Here is a 12498-nt window from a genome sequence, read left to right as displayed (position 1 = left end):
CACCTCGAGTGAGTGGCCCGGCTCTTTGTGTATTTTACCGCATATGGCCCTTGGTGAAAAACGTTGAAAAAAGTTTGGACACGCCTGCTCTAGAACTTTGCGCCCCTGAGTGTGCTTTTGAGCAGCAGCGGCATCCTCAGGGAGCTTGTTACAAGTTATCTCAGCCTCACACCCACCCCGACTGAATCAGACTCTGTATATTAACAAGATTCCTCAGGGCGTATCTTCAAGTTGGAGAAATACTGCTCTAGAAGATACCAACAGCTGGCCAGGCTTGGAGAGAGCATTTCCTTAGACCATAAAGTACAAATTTAAGGGGTACCATGTTTCCCTGAAAATAAGACCTAGCCAGACCATCAGCTCTACTGCATCTTTTGGAGCAAAAATTAATATAAGACCCGGTATTATATTATAAAGACCAGGTCTTATATTATAGCAAAATAAGGCCAGGTCTTAACTTTTGCTCCAAAAGACGCATTAGAGCTGATGGTCCGGCGAGGTCTTCTTTTTGGGAAGCAAAGTACTTGTACCTTCAGGGTCACTGGTGTGTTCCTCTCTTCCCTATTGAAGTACGACTACTTAGCTTAGGGTTTTTAAATTAATTATTGTAGCTTTTTGCACTTACCCACGTTTATAGTACTGTATTCTTAATGTTTTTTTATGTGGAAAGGCAGCTTTTTTGGCTTTTCTGATATGGGAAACCTTGAATAAAACTAAAGATGAACTGAGTTAGTTAGGTGGTAGTGAGGGAAGTGGAGAAGTAGAGAATGGTGTATATATCCCCCCCACACGTATGCACAAACCAACTGCTTTTTAAGCTTATTTATCAATTGGGGGCCTGTATTTAGTTTGAAGAAGGGCGGGGGGTGGGGGACGTATGAAAACCATTAGGCCTAGCAGGAAATTTCTTCTTTCAAAAATGTTTTCCATTTTTGTGGTAGCTAAATGTTTACTAAAAGGCAGTATTCACTGTGTAGATGGCCCTTTCCTGACTAGATCCGTATTTTCTTGAAGCCAAGACATCTTCCGTGCCTGGCACATAATAGGTGCTTGTTATTCACTGGATGAAACAGTGACAATTTTTAGATTGCCAGTACAGGAACAATAAAAATGCATATACTGTTGGGGTGGGAGAGGCTGTCTTATACACCTTTTTATCCTCCTAAATGTTCCACTTATGTAACAAAGTGGCTCACTAACTCCTAGAGATGTCTCATTAAGCACTGAGATGATTTTCCAAAATTTCTTAATCCAGGGGAAAATTAAAAAAAAAATTTAATTAAAAAAAGTGAGTTTTTGTTAACAGGTGAAAGCTACAGTACCTTGTTGTGTATAGATTTAATACAATTTCAAATCCATGTGTGATCTAAGTTGTTTTAATTCACTTGTTTATGACAAATTTTTTTTAAAAAGTTTCTTTAGGGGTGGGCAGTTAGCTCAGTTGGTTAGAGCATGGTGCTAATAACACCAAGGTTGTTGGTTCGATCCCCACATGGGTCACTGTGAGCTGCACCCTCCTTAAAAACAAACAAAAAACTGCCCTCGAACATTAAAAAAAAAAAAAAAAAAAAAGTTTAAGTCATGCCCGGATGTCATCATTCTGCATCTGGTGTCACTGATAAGCCATTGATAAGAACATGTATAATAAGGATGACAAGGGGACATTTAGACTATAAACACTGAGAGTTTGTGAGGACTATTTGATAGTTTCAGTTTGGGAGAGGCAACTCTTCGCTAAACTGAACTCTCCGAAGACCCGAGACATTTGCTCCTACCAGTTGGCACAATCCTGGAGCAGCTCAGCCCTCCTGCTAACACTGGTGTCCTTGTTCCCTAGCAACGTGCTATAGCAACAGGGGACTTTTACTTTTGTGCTGGCAGCTGAAAATCAGCTTTTTGGTTGGTCGCCAGCTCTCCCAACTGCCTCTTGGTATATAAAAAGGCACACTTCATATTAAATTTAGACTTTACTCCTTCACCTCCCCTTGCCAGGAGCAGTAGTGTGATTAATTTGTCATTTGTTTGGACTATGTTACTTCTTTATTTGGCTTATTAAGAGATATTATCCTGTACGCTATTGGCTTGTGAAATTATTATAATTCTCAACAGCAAACTTGAGCTAAGTAAATTACTGGCAAAGACAAATCAGTTTCTGAGCATAACTTGGTTGCTTCCCCAAAAATAAAACAAAACATACTTTTTTTGCTGAATGTAACCTTTTTCATAGCTCAGCAACTGTATAGAAGTAAACAGCTCTTAGTTCCCAACACACGAGGACGGTCTTCAACCCCAGGCTTCTTAGTAGGAAGTTAAACCAGTGATATTTTAAAAAGCAGTGGAGCGTGAGTGGCAGGAAAGCTATCACTTTAATACCCTGGAGGCAGAATGTCCTTTGGGACCTTGGGCCACATTTATCATTACATTTCTTTTGCAAAGATCAGTACTCAAAATGCAGTCTCTGCTTTTTGTAGTTGACTTTAACATTGGGCCTTATTTCTATACCCATAAAACGTGAGAGTCAGGTACTCTGCACACAGAAACGGGAAGCAGGCACTAAGGTTTGGCCATGTGGGCCTCACAGCTCCAAGCAGCCAGTTTGGGCTGTATAACCTCACTTCAGGCTATTTGGCATTGCTAGAAAAAGCGTGAGATTACCATGTCTCTGAATTCTACTCTTCATTAAGTAGCTGGCAGCTGATCTCCAAATCTCTGACAGGGCACAGTAACCAGTAGCAAATGGCCAAGTCCTCACGTATGGGGAGGTTACAGATCTCAGTTAAAGCGAGTTTCACTTTCTATTCTGCTCACTCAAAAACTATGCAAAACAGGCCAGAATACTTGGTCACAATACAGGAACACTGATGCCGTGGGGGAGAGGAAAGGAAGAACGGTGAATGAGATCCCCCATGGGTTCTTTCCCCATTCAGGGTTCAGCAATGTTAGGGTTTCACTAGTCTAATCCAGAAAGGAGTCTAGCTCTGGAAGCTGAGCCTGTGTCTTAAGCATAAGCACAGTGTGTTCAATAAAACATTTTTATTCTGTACAATATATATATATATGTGTGTGTATTTAAATATATATGTATATTATATATATATGTATATATATATGTGCAGAGAAACCTCAACCGACAAATCCCTGAGTCCACGGGAACCCAGGACACAAATGAAGGGAAAGGAGGGAGTCCATCCCCTAAAGAGTAGGAACTATGGCACCATCTTTCCCGTTCCTCCAGGTTCCCAGCAACAGAGGGAAAGGTCACTGCAAATCACTAAAAACAAGAGGACTTATGGAGGAGCAGGAAGCGGGGTGCGGGTGACAGGAATGGGAGCCGGGTCAGTCTGGGCAAGTAAAACATACTGTGATCCAGCACTAAAACCAACAGATCACTGCAGAGGAGGGGACAGAGCTGACTGCCATGCAGCTGACCTTCGGGATGCCCAGTCTCAGCTTGGCAGCCCCGCGCCTGGGCCGGCACAACAAATAGCACCTGTGGGGCCTACGCGAGGGGCCACGGAGGAGACGGCCTTTGAATGAAGGAAAGAGTAATCAAGCTGCGGAACAGGCCTCATGTCTCAGCACAGGACGGGAGCGCTGCCATGCACTGTCGCTGTGCCATTTCTTCAGACCCTGGGCCACCACGTGGCCAGGAGCAGATGTCTTTTGTCCGGTCACGTAGAGATGGCCAACTTACGTGGTCTTGAGAAGAGGTATAGAAAAAGGAGTGCCTTTGAGGCCCCAGTTGTTGTGACAATTCCTGAAGTGCAGGGACCACACCGGTAGATCACGCCCCATCCTGACAGTGGGCCCAGGTGGCGGGGGCCAGCTCTCTCCAGCAGACAGGCGGTGGGGTGGCCAGGATTGAGGAGCCAACCAGGTGGACACCGCTGCTGGGCACTGCCCTGAATTCTCCTGTCTTCTCCCTCAGGGCTGCCCTTCCCCGGCCATACCAAGCTTGGCACCTGGCCAGAATGGTGGCAGGGCGCACCCCTCTCTATTAACACACAGAGCTGCCAACGGGGGGCAGCGTGGCCAGAGTCACCTTATGTATTGTACGGACAGCCATGGAGCTGTGCTTGCCTGGAGTTCAGAAGCCAACGTTAGCCTGGGCCTCTCCTGCTGCAATGGCTTGCACATCCGTGACGTGGCCAATGCCCTTGGTGACACCCTCCCGGAACAGCAGCTTGGCGCCCACCTTCAGGTACTCTGGGTGTTTCAGGAAGCGGAAACGTACCACGGCCTTCTCCCCTGTTCGCAGCTTGTCCTGCAGCAGACATGTGGTCACTGGCCCCGGACAGGGTGTCCCGTCCCATCCTCCACTGGCCTTGGTTCTCCACCCTCGGGGGCCTAGCATGCGTCTACCCACCCTAAGTGGGGCTTTGTCCCTTTGGTGGGGTCAGGGCGTTCTCTATGAGTCCTGGGCCTGGCCTTTCTGGAGGCAGGAGAAGTCTGATTTTTCCCTGGAAAAACAGGGACAGGGCTGGGTTCCTCTCACCTTGGCATGGATCTTTTCCACCACAGCCGTCTGACGGACGTTGCCCACGTGTACTGTCACCTGGAAGCCTCGCCGGAATGTGGTGGCATGGAACAGTAGGACGATTTCTGCCTCGAACACCGAGCAGATGGTAGGATTCATCTCGGGGCTCACCATCACCATGCCCTGGGGAGGCACAGCCCCCAGACCCAGGAAGGGCAGACCTCACATTAGTCTCTCCCTCCCAGCCACCCTCGTACCCTTCCAGCTCCTAAGTTTCCTCTTCCTCTACGACTTCAAACACAAGCCCTCAGAAGACAATATTCAAAACTCTCTTTGAACCCTTCCTTACCCACCTCCCATGTCCTCTAACCCTTACACTGCTTTGTCCTGCTAGGCTCTTGGACACTCGGGTTGCACCACACTTGGTGATCTGTGCTTTACGAGTATTCTAAGCCTTTTCACACATGGACAGACAGTCTGTGTAATCGGCTTCTTAGGGTAGAGACCATGTTTTCTTGGCATTTCCCTTAGACAGGTGCCTCTCACTCAAGTAAATAGTCTCCCAGGCACTTCTCTTTGTGTTTTCTCTCCAACCCACCCTCCCACCTCACCTTGCGAAGGAGTGCACGGTCAAAGTCCCCGAGGGCCAGCGTAGCCGCCTGACCAGCTCGCAGCACACGGCAGGCGGAGCGGTTGCGCTGGATGCTGCATACTCTCAGCTCCAGGAAGCAGCCATCGTCCGTGGGGCCCACCACCAGCTGGTCGCCCTCACGGCAAATCCCACTGCAGCCCAGAGGGCGATGGCATAGTGTCAGCCTAGGCTCCTTTACCTGCTTCTCTGCTCGGGTCACCCAGGGCATTCCTTCCCTTCTAAGGCTGAGTCCCTCTGAAAGGGGAAAGACACCCTACATTCTGACTTGGAGCTAGGGGAGATGACTGCCTTGCCCCGGTTCAGAGTTCCGACTCTGACAGCTCATACCAGGAAAGGCAGGGCGACCTGGCACAGAGGTACCTGCTGGTTTGATACTGAACACCTGATCCCTGAAAGAGCAAGATATCCCCTTGGGTTTCATCCTCTGCTTTGGAAAGTCTTAAGGGACCTCTCATTTCCCTACTCGGAAATGAAGCCAGTTGAACATACTCTAGTTTTCTTCCTGGGGCCTAAGACCCACACCTCTCCCTCAGGGGCCTGGAGAGTCCCAATAAAGTGGCAATACTGTTTCTTCCCTCCTAAGCCAATAGACTAGCTTTCTCTAGTTCTTCTGATGGTGAAAGCCTAATCGGCAAACAAGCACATCGTTTAGCTGAACTCTGTTCAACTCCAGGGTCTCCTTTGGACCATAACGTCTTCAAGTGTATGCATACGTGAGGGCTGAGTAGGCTGGGCAGTAAGCAAGGCAATTTACCTGGAAAGTGTCCCTCCAACAACTGTCCCCACCTCGGGTACTGTATAGATTTCATCCACCTGAAGCCAAAGTAAATTTTATCAATGGCCTGCTAAGCAGGGCTGGCAGGTCCAAAATCTCTAAACAGACTTGGGGCTCGGTCAGCATCAGTCCTTCCCAGTTCCCCAGCTCACGGCCTGTGCCAGGCGACAATTACCTGGAACTCTGTCAGCTGCTGCATGAGTTCCTCCTGCTCTTTGCTGTTGGTGAGAGGTGGCAGGATATTCAGAAAGACTTTGAGCAGGTCCAGACTCTCTCCAGACACGCTGGACAGTGTGAAGATAGGGGTGACACTGTGAAGGGGAGAAGCACAGAATGGACACATGAGGCAAGTTCTAACAGGAAGCAGAGGCTAGAGCCCCATACATGGAAAGGTGAGCTTCTCTCAGGGTGGCTGGGGGCCCCCTCTACTATCTGCTAACCTTCGCTGGAGCTCCGGGCCCTCTGTGGGTGAAGCAGCCAAGGAACGAGGTACATAAAGCCCATCCCAGGCCCCAAGGGAGATGACGAACACCTGGCATAGCACTTTGTCTCCAGGGGCCCAGGTATCAGCAAAGCTCCAGGCCAGCTTGGGGGAAGGACCGGCCCTTTAGCCAAGACTCCCTCCTACAACCCCAACCTGCCAAACCACAGAACTGGGCCAGAACTGGCTTGGTCCTGCGGTGGGACCCCCATGCAGCAGGGCCCTGTGGCAGCCTTGCCTATGGACCAGGGCTCTGGAGTGAGAAAGGCTTACTTGGGTGACTGGGCAAACTGCTGGGCAGCAGTGACGGCATCATCTTCAGAGGTGACCAGCATGGGCACCTTGTGGCAGCCAGGCTGCTTGAGAACCCGTTCTAGTTGGCGTACGGTCCTCTCTACTGTGGTCTTGGCACACAGGTCCACCTTGCTGACCACGACGAAGAAGGGCACTTTCAGGGCCAGGGCCAGCCCCAGATGCTCCCTGGTGGTGCCAGCTGCCTCAGAGAAGGAAGGCACGTGGCAGGAGAGACGAGTGAGCATGTGGGAGTGAGGAGAGGGAAGAAAAGGAGAGTTCCTCTGGCTTCCCGATCTGAGGCGGCCCAGGGAAGAAGAGGGTGGGCAGCCCCTCCGGCCCCGCCCCGCCCTGCCCCGCGTACCAATGCCGGTGTTCGCGCTGACGAGCAGCAGTGCGCAGTCGGGGCAGTAGGAGGTGAGGCCAAAGATAGTGGTGTGCAAGTACTTGTGGTGGCCCGCCAGGTCGATGAACGTTATCATCTTGGAGCTGCTCTCGCAGATCTGCTCTGCCGTCCGGGAGTCACTGTAATTCACCACCTGGCCCAGAGCCCAGGGCTCTCAATGCTCCCTGCCAGCCTCGCCAACCCTTTCAGAGTTGCCAGGACCTCAACCAGCCCCTGGGTGACCCTGCCTTGTAACGCAGAACCCCATTTCTGATTTAACTCAGTTGATTCCCCCATTTATTTTCGAAGAAGGACGGAGCTTGTTCACTACCCTCGGGGCCCTTATTGAGTCCACTCCAGAAAGTTTCCGCCCTGCCCTCAGACTGTCCGTCACTGTGACCATCCCACCCTCCGACTCTGGCCCCCCGGGGTCCCACGGACTGCAGGTACCTCTCCCTTGCTGTTAAAGCCCAGGATCTCGAAGCTGATGCTGGAGGTTCGGCCAGACTGAATCTCGTGCAGGTGGCGGAAAAGGTTGAGCCGAGCCCGGCCCCGCCCATTGTCCAGCTCTCCCTGGGTCAGGACTCCGAGCAGAGTCGACTTCCCTGAGTCTACATTCCCCAGGACGGCCACACGAAGGTCCAGGAACTGGGAATGAATTGTCAGACGTCAGGGCTCCAATCCCTCCCCTCTCTCCACTGAAGGTTTGGTCAAGGGAAGTGATGTTCGCAGGGGACCCATTGGTGACCTGGACACCCCCAGGATCCAGGGCCAGGAGAGAGCCTGCTACTGCAGGGCCCTCCCGGGAGCACAGGCATGAAAGGCAGGGAAGGCTGCATGCGCACCTGTTGGTTGTCAGGAACCTTTCGTACCAGCACCTCCGTGATCTTCCGGGGTGTGTCACTGTCATAATCCACTTCTCGCTCCCGGAGAACAGTGATGTCTGCTCCGACCCTATCAGAGCAAGGCCACAGCTGCCACAGCTCACGTGTACGCCCCCACTCCTTCCATCCAAAGGCTCTGGACCAATGGCCTTTCCACACCTCCCACCGAGCTCCCCACTTCCTTCTCCTCCTACCACCCTCCAATCGATCCCACATCCACAGCTCCCTTTAAACAAGCAAACAAGCAAATCCTAAACCAAGGAGCAAAAAAGCCTCCATGTAATGTTGGGGAGCCCAGAACACTAGCCCTCCCCACTTCGGCCTTTTGTCAAGAGAAGGCAGCAGAAGGAAAGTGCCTCCTTGGCCCCTCAGGCCCTAAGGGGCTGGGTACACGTGGGTCCCGCCCAGAGTTAGGGAAAAGAAAGAGGAGGAAGGGGAGGCATACTTCTCCGCCATCCGGTGCAGGGTCTTGAGGGAGGCCCGCATCTCCTCCTCTGCCAGCCCCACCAGCAGCCCGTTGTCCTCCACCCCAATCTGGTAGACGGCCTCCCCGCGGCCTTCCTGGAGCCGCCATTTCATCTGTGTCACCAGGTGCTCAAAGCGGTACTGGGATGGGTTCACCAGCTTCAGCTTAGGGCAGGTGAGGTATCATCACAAGGTGAAATCAGAGATGCTCCTCGTCCACCCACACGCTCACCACCTGTCCTACTGCAAGGACCAGGACCTTCCCTTCCCACATAAACCCCTCATCCCTGACCCCCTCTAACGGTGAGTCCCTCCGCCACCAGAATGAGGAACAGAGCTCTTCCCCTGAACCACATTCCTAAATTACTATCGATCATGAAGTCGGAAGCATCTCAGAGAAATCATCATCCCACGCCAGCCAGGACAACCTGCCCCTTCCCAGCCTAAGACTTACTTTATATTCGATGTTTCCATCTTCAGCCTGAAAAGAAACAGGGAGCCGTTACCACACACCCCTCCAGACCCAACCCCTACTTTCCTGATTCCCACTGGAGCCCGGGCAGCAGCTAACTGGAGACAGTAGGAAGCCTCTGTGGCATCTGCTTAGGCAGGTACCTGCCAAAGGTCATTGGCAGGCAAGCCCTCTCCTCAGCCCCAGCGTGACCTCTGCCAAGGAAAGGCTTCTAAGAACACAAAGAGTCACCCATCTAAGCCAGAACAGAACCGAGTCCCTCCTTTCTTTGATTCCTGGCAGCACATTCTCCCTAGATGTAAGATCGCCTCTATCTTTTCCTCAGGAAGGAGAGCTGCTGTCCCCAGAAATCTGTCTCCTCTGTGTCCGGGCTGCTGAGGACATTCTTTGCCAGGAGTCTGGAAGACACCGTTTCCTTCCTGCCCACCCCTCTTAGCTGATGCCATCAAGAGTAAAACGCTGCAAGAAGTTCTGGACCAGGGCCAAAGGGTGAACTCAGCACTGGTCATACAAGCCCAATGAGAGAAGCCCGGGTGAGAGAGGGGCAGGGCTCCAAAGTTGGGGCTGAGATGAAGAGAAGGACCTCAGAAAATATAATTAAGGGGACAGACTCCAGAAACCACACTCACTGTGGCTTTTACCTTTGCTGCCCTTTTATGCTTCATCTGAGGTGACATCCTGAACCCACCCCACAATCTCCTCTACCTCTTCCCTGTATCAGGTGACCCAACACGGAAGTATCCTATTGCCTGAGGCTTCCCCTTTAGGTGCAAAGGGATTTGCTTGTTCTGGTTGTTCTGCTTTTTCGGCATTTCTGCACTTCTCCTCCCTGGCCATTCTTCTTTTTCCCTTCCTGTTATCATTCCATCCCTTCAAGGTCCTCTGACTCCAGGCTCTAACAGGTCCTCACCCATAATCTCTACATCACGAAGCATAAGGGATCCACCAAAGAACTTCCTGTTTTATCATTTTGCTGAGGATGAAGAATTAGGATGGGTGGCTTCAGAAAAGTGGTACAAGGATGGTGGTCTAGGCCGATGGTTCTAAAAGTGTGCTCCCAGGCCCAGCAGCATCAGCACCGCCCAGGAACTTGTAAGAAATGCAGATTACTGGTCTCACCTCTGACCTACTGCATCAGAAATTCTAGGGATGGGACAGCAATCCAGGTGATTCTGATACACGCTAAAGTCTGATAAGTGCTGCTTTAGGCGCTTCCTCTGGGCCCTCCTTTCCTCAGAGGGGCAAACTAGCAGTTATTCTCTGTCTTAGGGAGTAGATGGAGTAGGTGTATGGAGGCTGTCCCCCCTTCCTCACAGAACAGGCAAAGGGCAGGAGGACTAAGCCTGACTGTTCTCTAATTGTGTGTGTGTGTGTGTGTACTCAGGGACAGGCACAGAACATATGGTTCTTTCCCCAGGTATTCCCCTCCTCCCTGTGGAACAAGTTTAGAAACTCTGCCTCCTCATCCCAGGATGCAGTCTCCCCTCTGCTGCAGCCAGGGATGGAGCCTGGGCATTCCAATCTGCTCTTCGCAAGGGGATGAGAGCGGGGTCCCCCTTCCCCACTTCTCCTCCTGGGTTATCCAGATCAGAATGGGGGCATCCTCCCCCCCACCCTTCCTTCCTGGGGTCCTGACCCCGGAGGGCGTGCCGGTGTCTCAGTCCCTCCTTCCTGGGGTCCTGGGACCGGAAGGAGGGGTTCTCCTCTTCCTCAGGGTCCTGACACCGGAAAGGGGTATCAATTCTCTCTGTCCCGCCTTCCTGGAGTCCCAGGACCAGAAAGAGTGGTTTCTTCTCACCCCGCCACTTTTCAGGTGCTCACCTCGGGGGGCAGGTACGGGGGGTTGTTGGCTTTGCCCCCTCTGTTCCTTCCGTTCTTCTTCTTCCCCTTCGGGCCCCCGCAGCTGCTACTGCCGCCGGCCCCCCTAGCCTTGAGGGTTCCGCCCATGGCCGGGCCCCCTCCGGGCCGGCAGCAGCCGCCGAACAGCTCCGATACCCGCGAGTCCATCCGCCGCTGCCGCCAGCCCCCCGCCCGGCCCCTCCCCCCCGCCACCGCCACCGCCGCCGCCGCCCCTATTTGCCACCGACGCGTCCGGCCAGCCAGAGGAGAGCGGGGTGGGGCCCTGTGCAGGCCACGCCTCCCACCCTTCTCTGGCTCCGGGCGCGTCAGAAACAGCCGCGGGGCATCACGGGATATAGAGTCCTCAAGCCTGGGATCTGCTTCAAAAGAGTTCGCCGCCGCCCTACAACTCCCAGGAGGCATCACGGCGCACGGGGCCGCTGGTGATTTCGGGGCGAAGACGAGGAGCGCGCCTTTGCACGCAAAGGCGTTAGGGTGCTGTAGTTGGGTTCCTAGTCTCCGCGCTCTGAGCGGGTCTTTTCGTAGGGATTTTATTTTGGGGGATGGGACGGGGTGATGGTGGCGGGGAGGAAGTTAGAGCCCCACGGCGTGGGGGTGGACAGTCACCAGAGGGCTTACATCAGAATCAAGCTTTGTGGGCCCTCCTGCATTTAGCCCCTTAGCGCGATCCCAGACAAGTTTTGGACCTCGAGAGTTGTAGAATTCAGGGCCACTAATCCCTGCAGCCTGCTGGCTCCTCCCCTGCCTCAGTTTCTTCCCCGACGGTCGACGTGCCGTAGGGGTGAGTCAGGGCGAATGCCAGGGCGGAGGAGGGTGGTTAGCCTAATTATGGCTGTTATTGTTACATGATTATGCCTCCTTTACACAGTAGTCACTGCTTATTACCAGGCTGGCACCCTCGGGGGGCCGGTTTTAGAAGCCCAAGACACCACGGTGGCCCCGACCCGAGGCCCGAACCCATAAACCAGGCTTGCTGCCTGAGGGCTACAAGGATATCCGCAGCGAGTATTACTACTCCTTTTTGTTTTGAAGCAGAACCAATCAAGAAGAACCGAGGTTGATTTTAAAACAGCCAGAGCTGTAGGAGAGGCATGGCCTCTACTTGGGGCGGGGCTGGGGCTCGGGTTACAGCAACTACTGCGGGGGCGGGGAAGTGGCCGGGAATAGAAACTTGGGCAAGCGCCCTAGAGGATCGCTGACTTTTGACTTTATTGCCAAGCCATCTCTCTTGCTCTTTAGGGCTCTTGCAGTCAGCAAAGAGTAAACACATTCAGCGACATAAACCAGTGTACAAGACTCTAGAAAGGCAGAGTGGAGAAGCAAGTTAGTGTTGCTGGGTTGGGAGTCAGGACGCCAGGATTCAATTCCCAGCCCATGGCTATCTCATGACTCACGACACTCATTGTTGTTCACGTCCCCTATCTTCACAAACAGCGAGATGCTCACACAGCCAAGAAATAAAACAGCCCTTTCTTCCAGACCTCAGTTTTCCTTGGAAAACTAGAAGCAGCAACAGTGGCTTACCTCTGGTGATCCTTTCAGGGGTTCAGACTTAGTGGAGTCCATGGCTTCCTCCCAATACCACAAAGAGGGTGGCAAGTTACCGATTATGGAGTTGCTGTCCACATGGTATAACTCCCCAGAGCAGTGGGAACAAAAGGACCAAAATCTGCAAAAGGGCCTTAGCAGACCCAGCCAATTAAGTGGTCTTCAGCGGTTGAAAGTATGTATGACTTCTCTCTTCTCAACCCTGTTC

The 12498-nt window shown here is 52.4% G+C and overlaps 1 protein-coding gene across 3 annotated transcripts; it reads right to left on the bottom strand.

The window, feature by feature from the left end:
- Positions 1–3018: 3018 nt before the first annotated feature.
- Positions 3019–12458, bottom strand: GTPBP2 (GTP binding protein 2). 3 transcript variants are annotated; one of them, XM_074332983.2, is made up of 12 exons: positions 12267–12458; positions 8865–8891; positions 8391–8575; positions 7907–8015; positions 7512–7709; positions 7041–7215; positions 6659–6878; positions 6080–6215; positions 5884–5942; positions 5089–5260; positions 4496–4660; positions 3019–4264 (listed from the first exon to the last, which is right to left on the bottom strand). In XM_074332983.2, exons 1-12 carry the CDS (start codon positions 12306–12308, stop codon positions 4088–4090), a joined length of 1665 nt encoding a protein of 554 aa, XP_074189084.1. In that variant the 5' UTR covers positions 12309–12458; the 3' UTR covers positions 3019–4087. The 3 variants fall into 3 exon arrangements, 2 of the variants coding, with proteins under 2 accessions (XP_074189084.1, XP_019594027.1); XM_019738468.3 differs by lacking the exon at positions 12267–12458 and adding an exon at positions 10704–10923; XR_002137887.3 differs by lacking the exon at positions 12267–12458 and adding an exon at positions 10704–10925 and having other exon boundaries at positions 4127–4264; positions 4496–4602.
- Between the last annotated feature and the right edge of the window lie 40 nt (positions 12459–12498).

This window comes from Rhinolophus sinicus, chromosome 2 (assembly GCF_057876585.1).
Source record: "Rhinolophus sinicus isolate RSI-liver-muscle chromosome 2, RSI-T2T, whole genome shotgun sequence".
In the NCBI taxonomy this organism is placed as follows: domain Eukaryota; kingdom Metazoa; phylum Chordata; class Mammalia; order Chiroptera; family Rhinolophidae; genus Rhinolophus; species Rhinolophus sinicus.
This window is presented reverse-complemented; position numbering and strand designations above follow the sequence as displayed.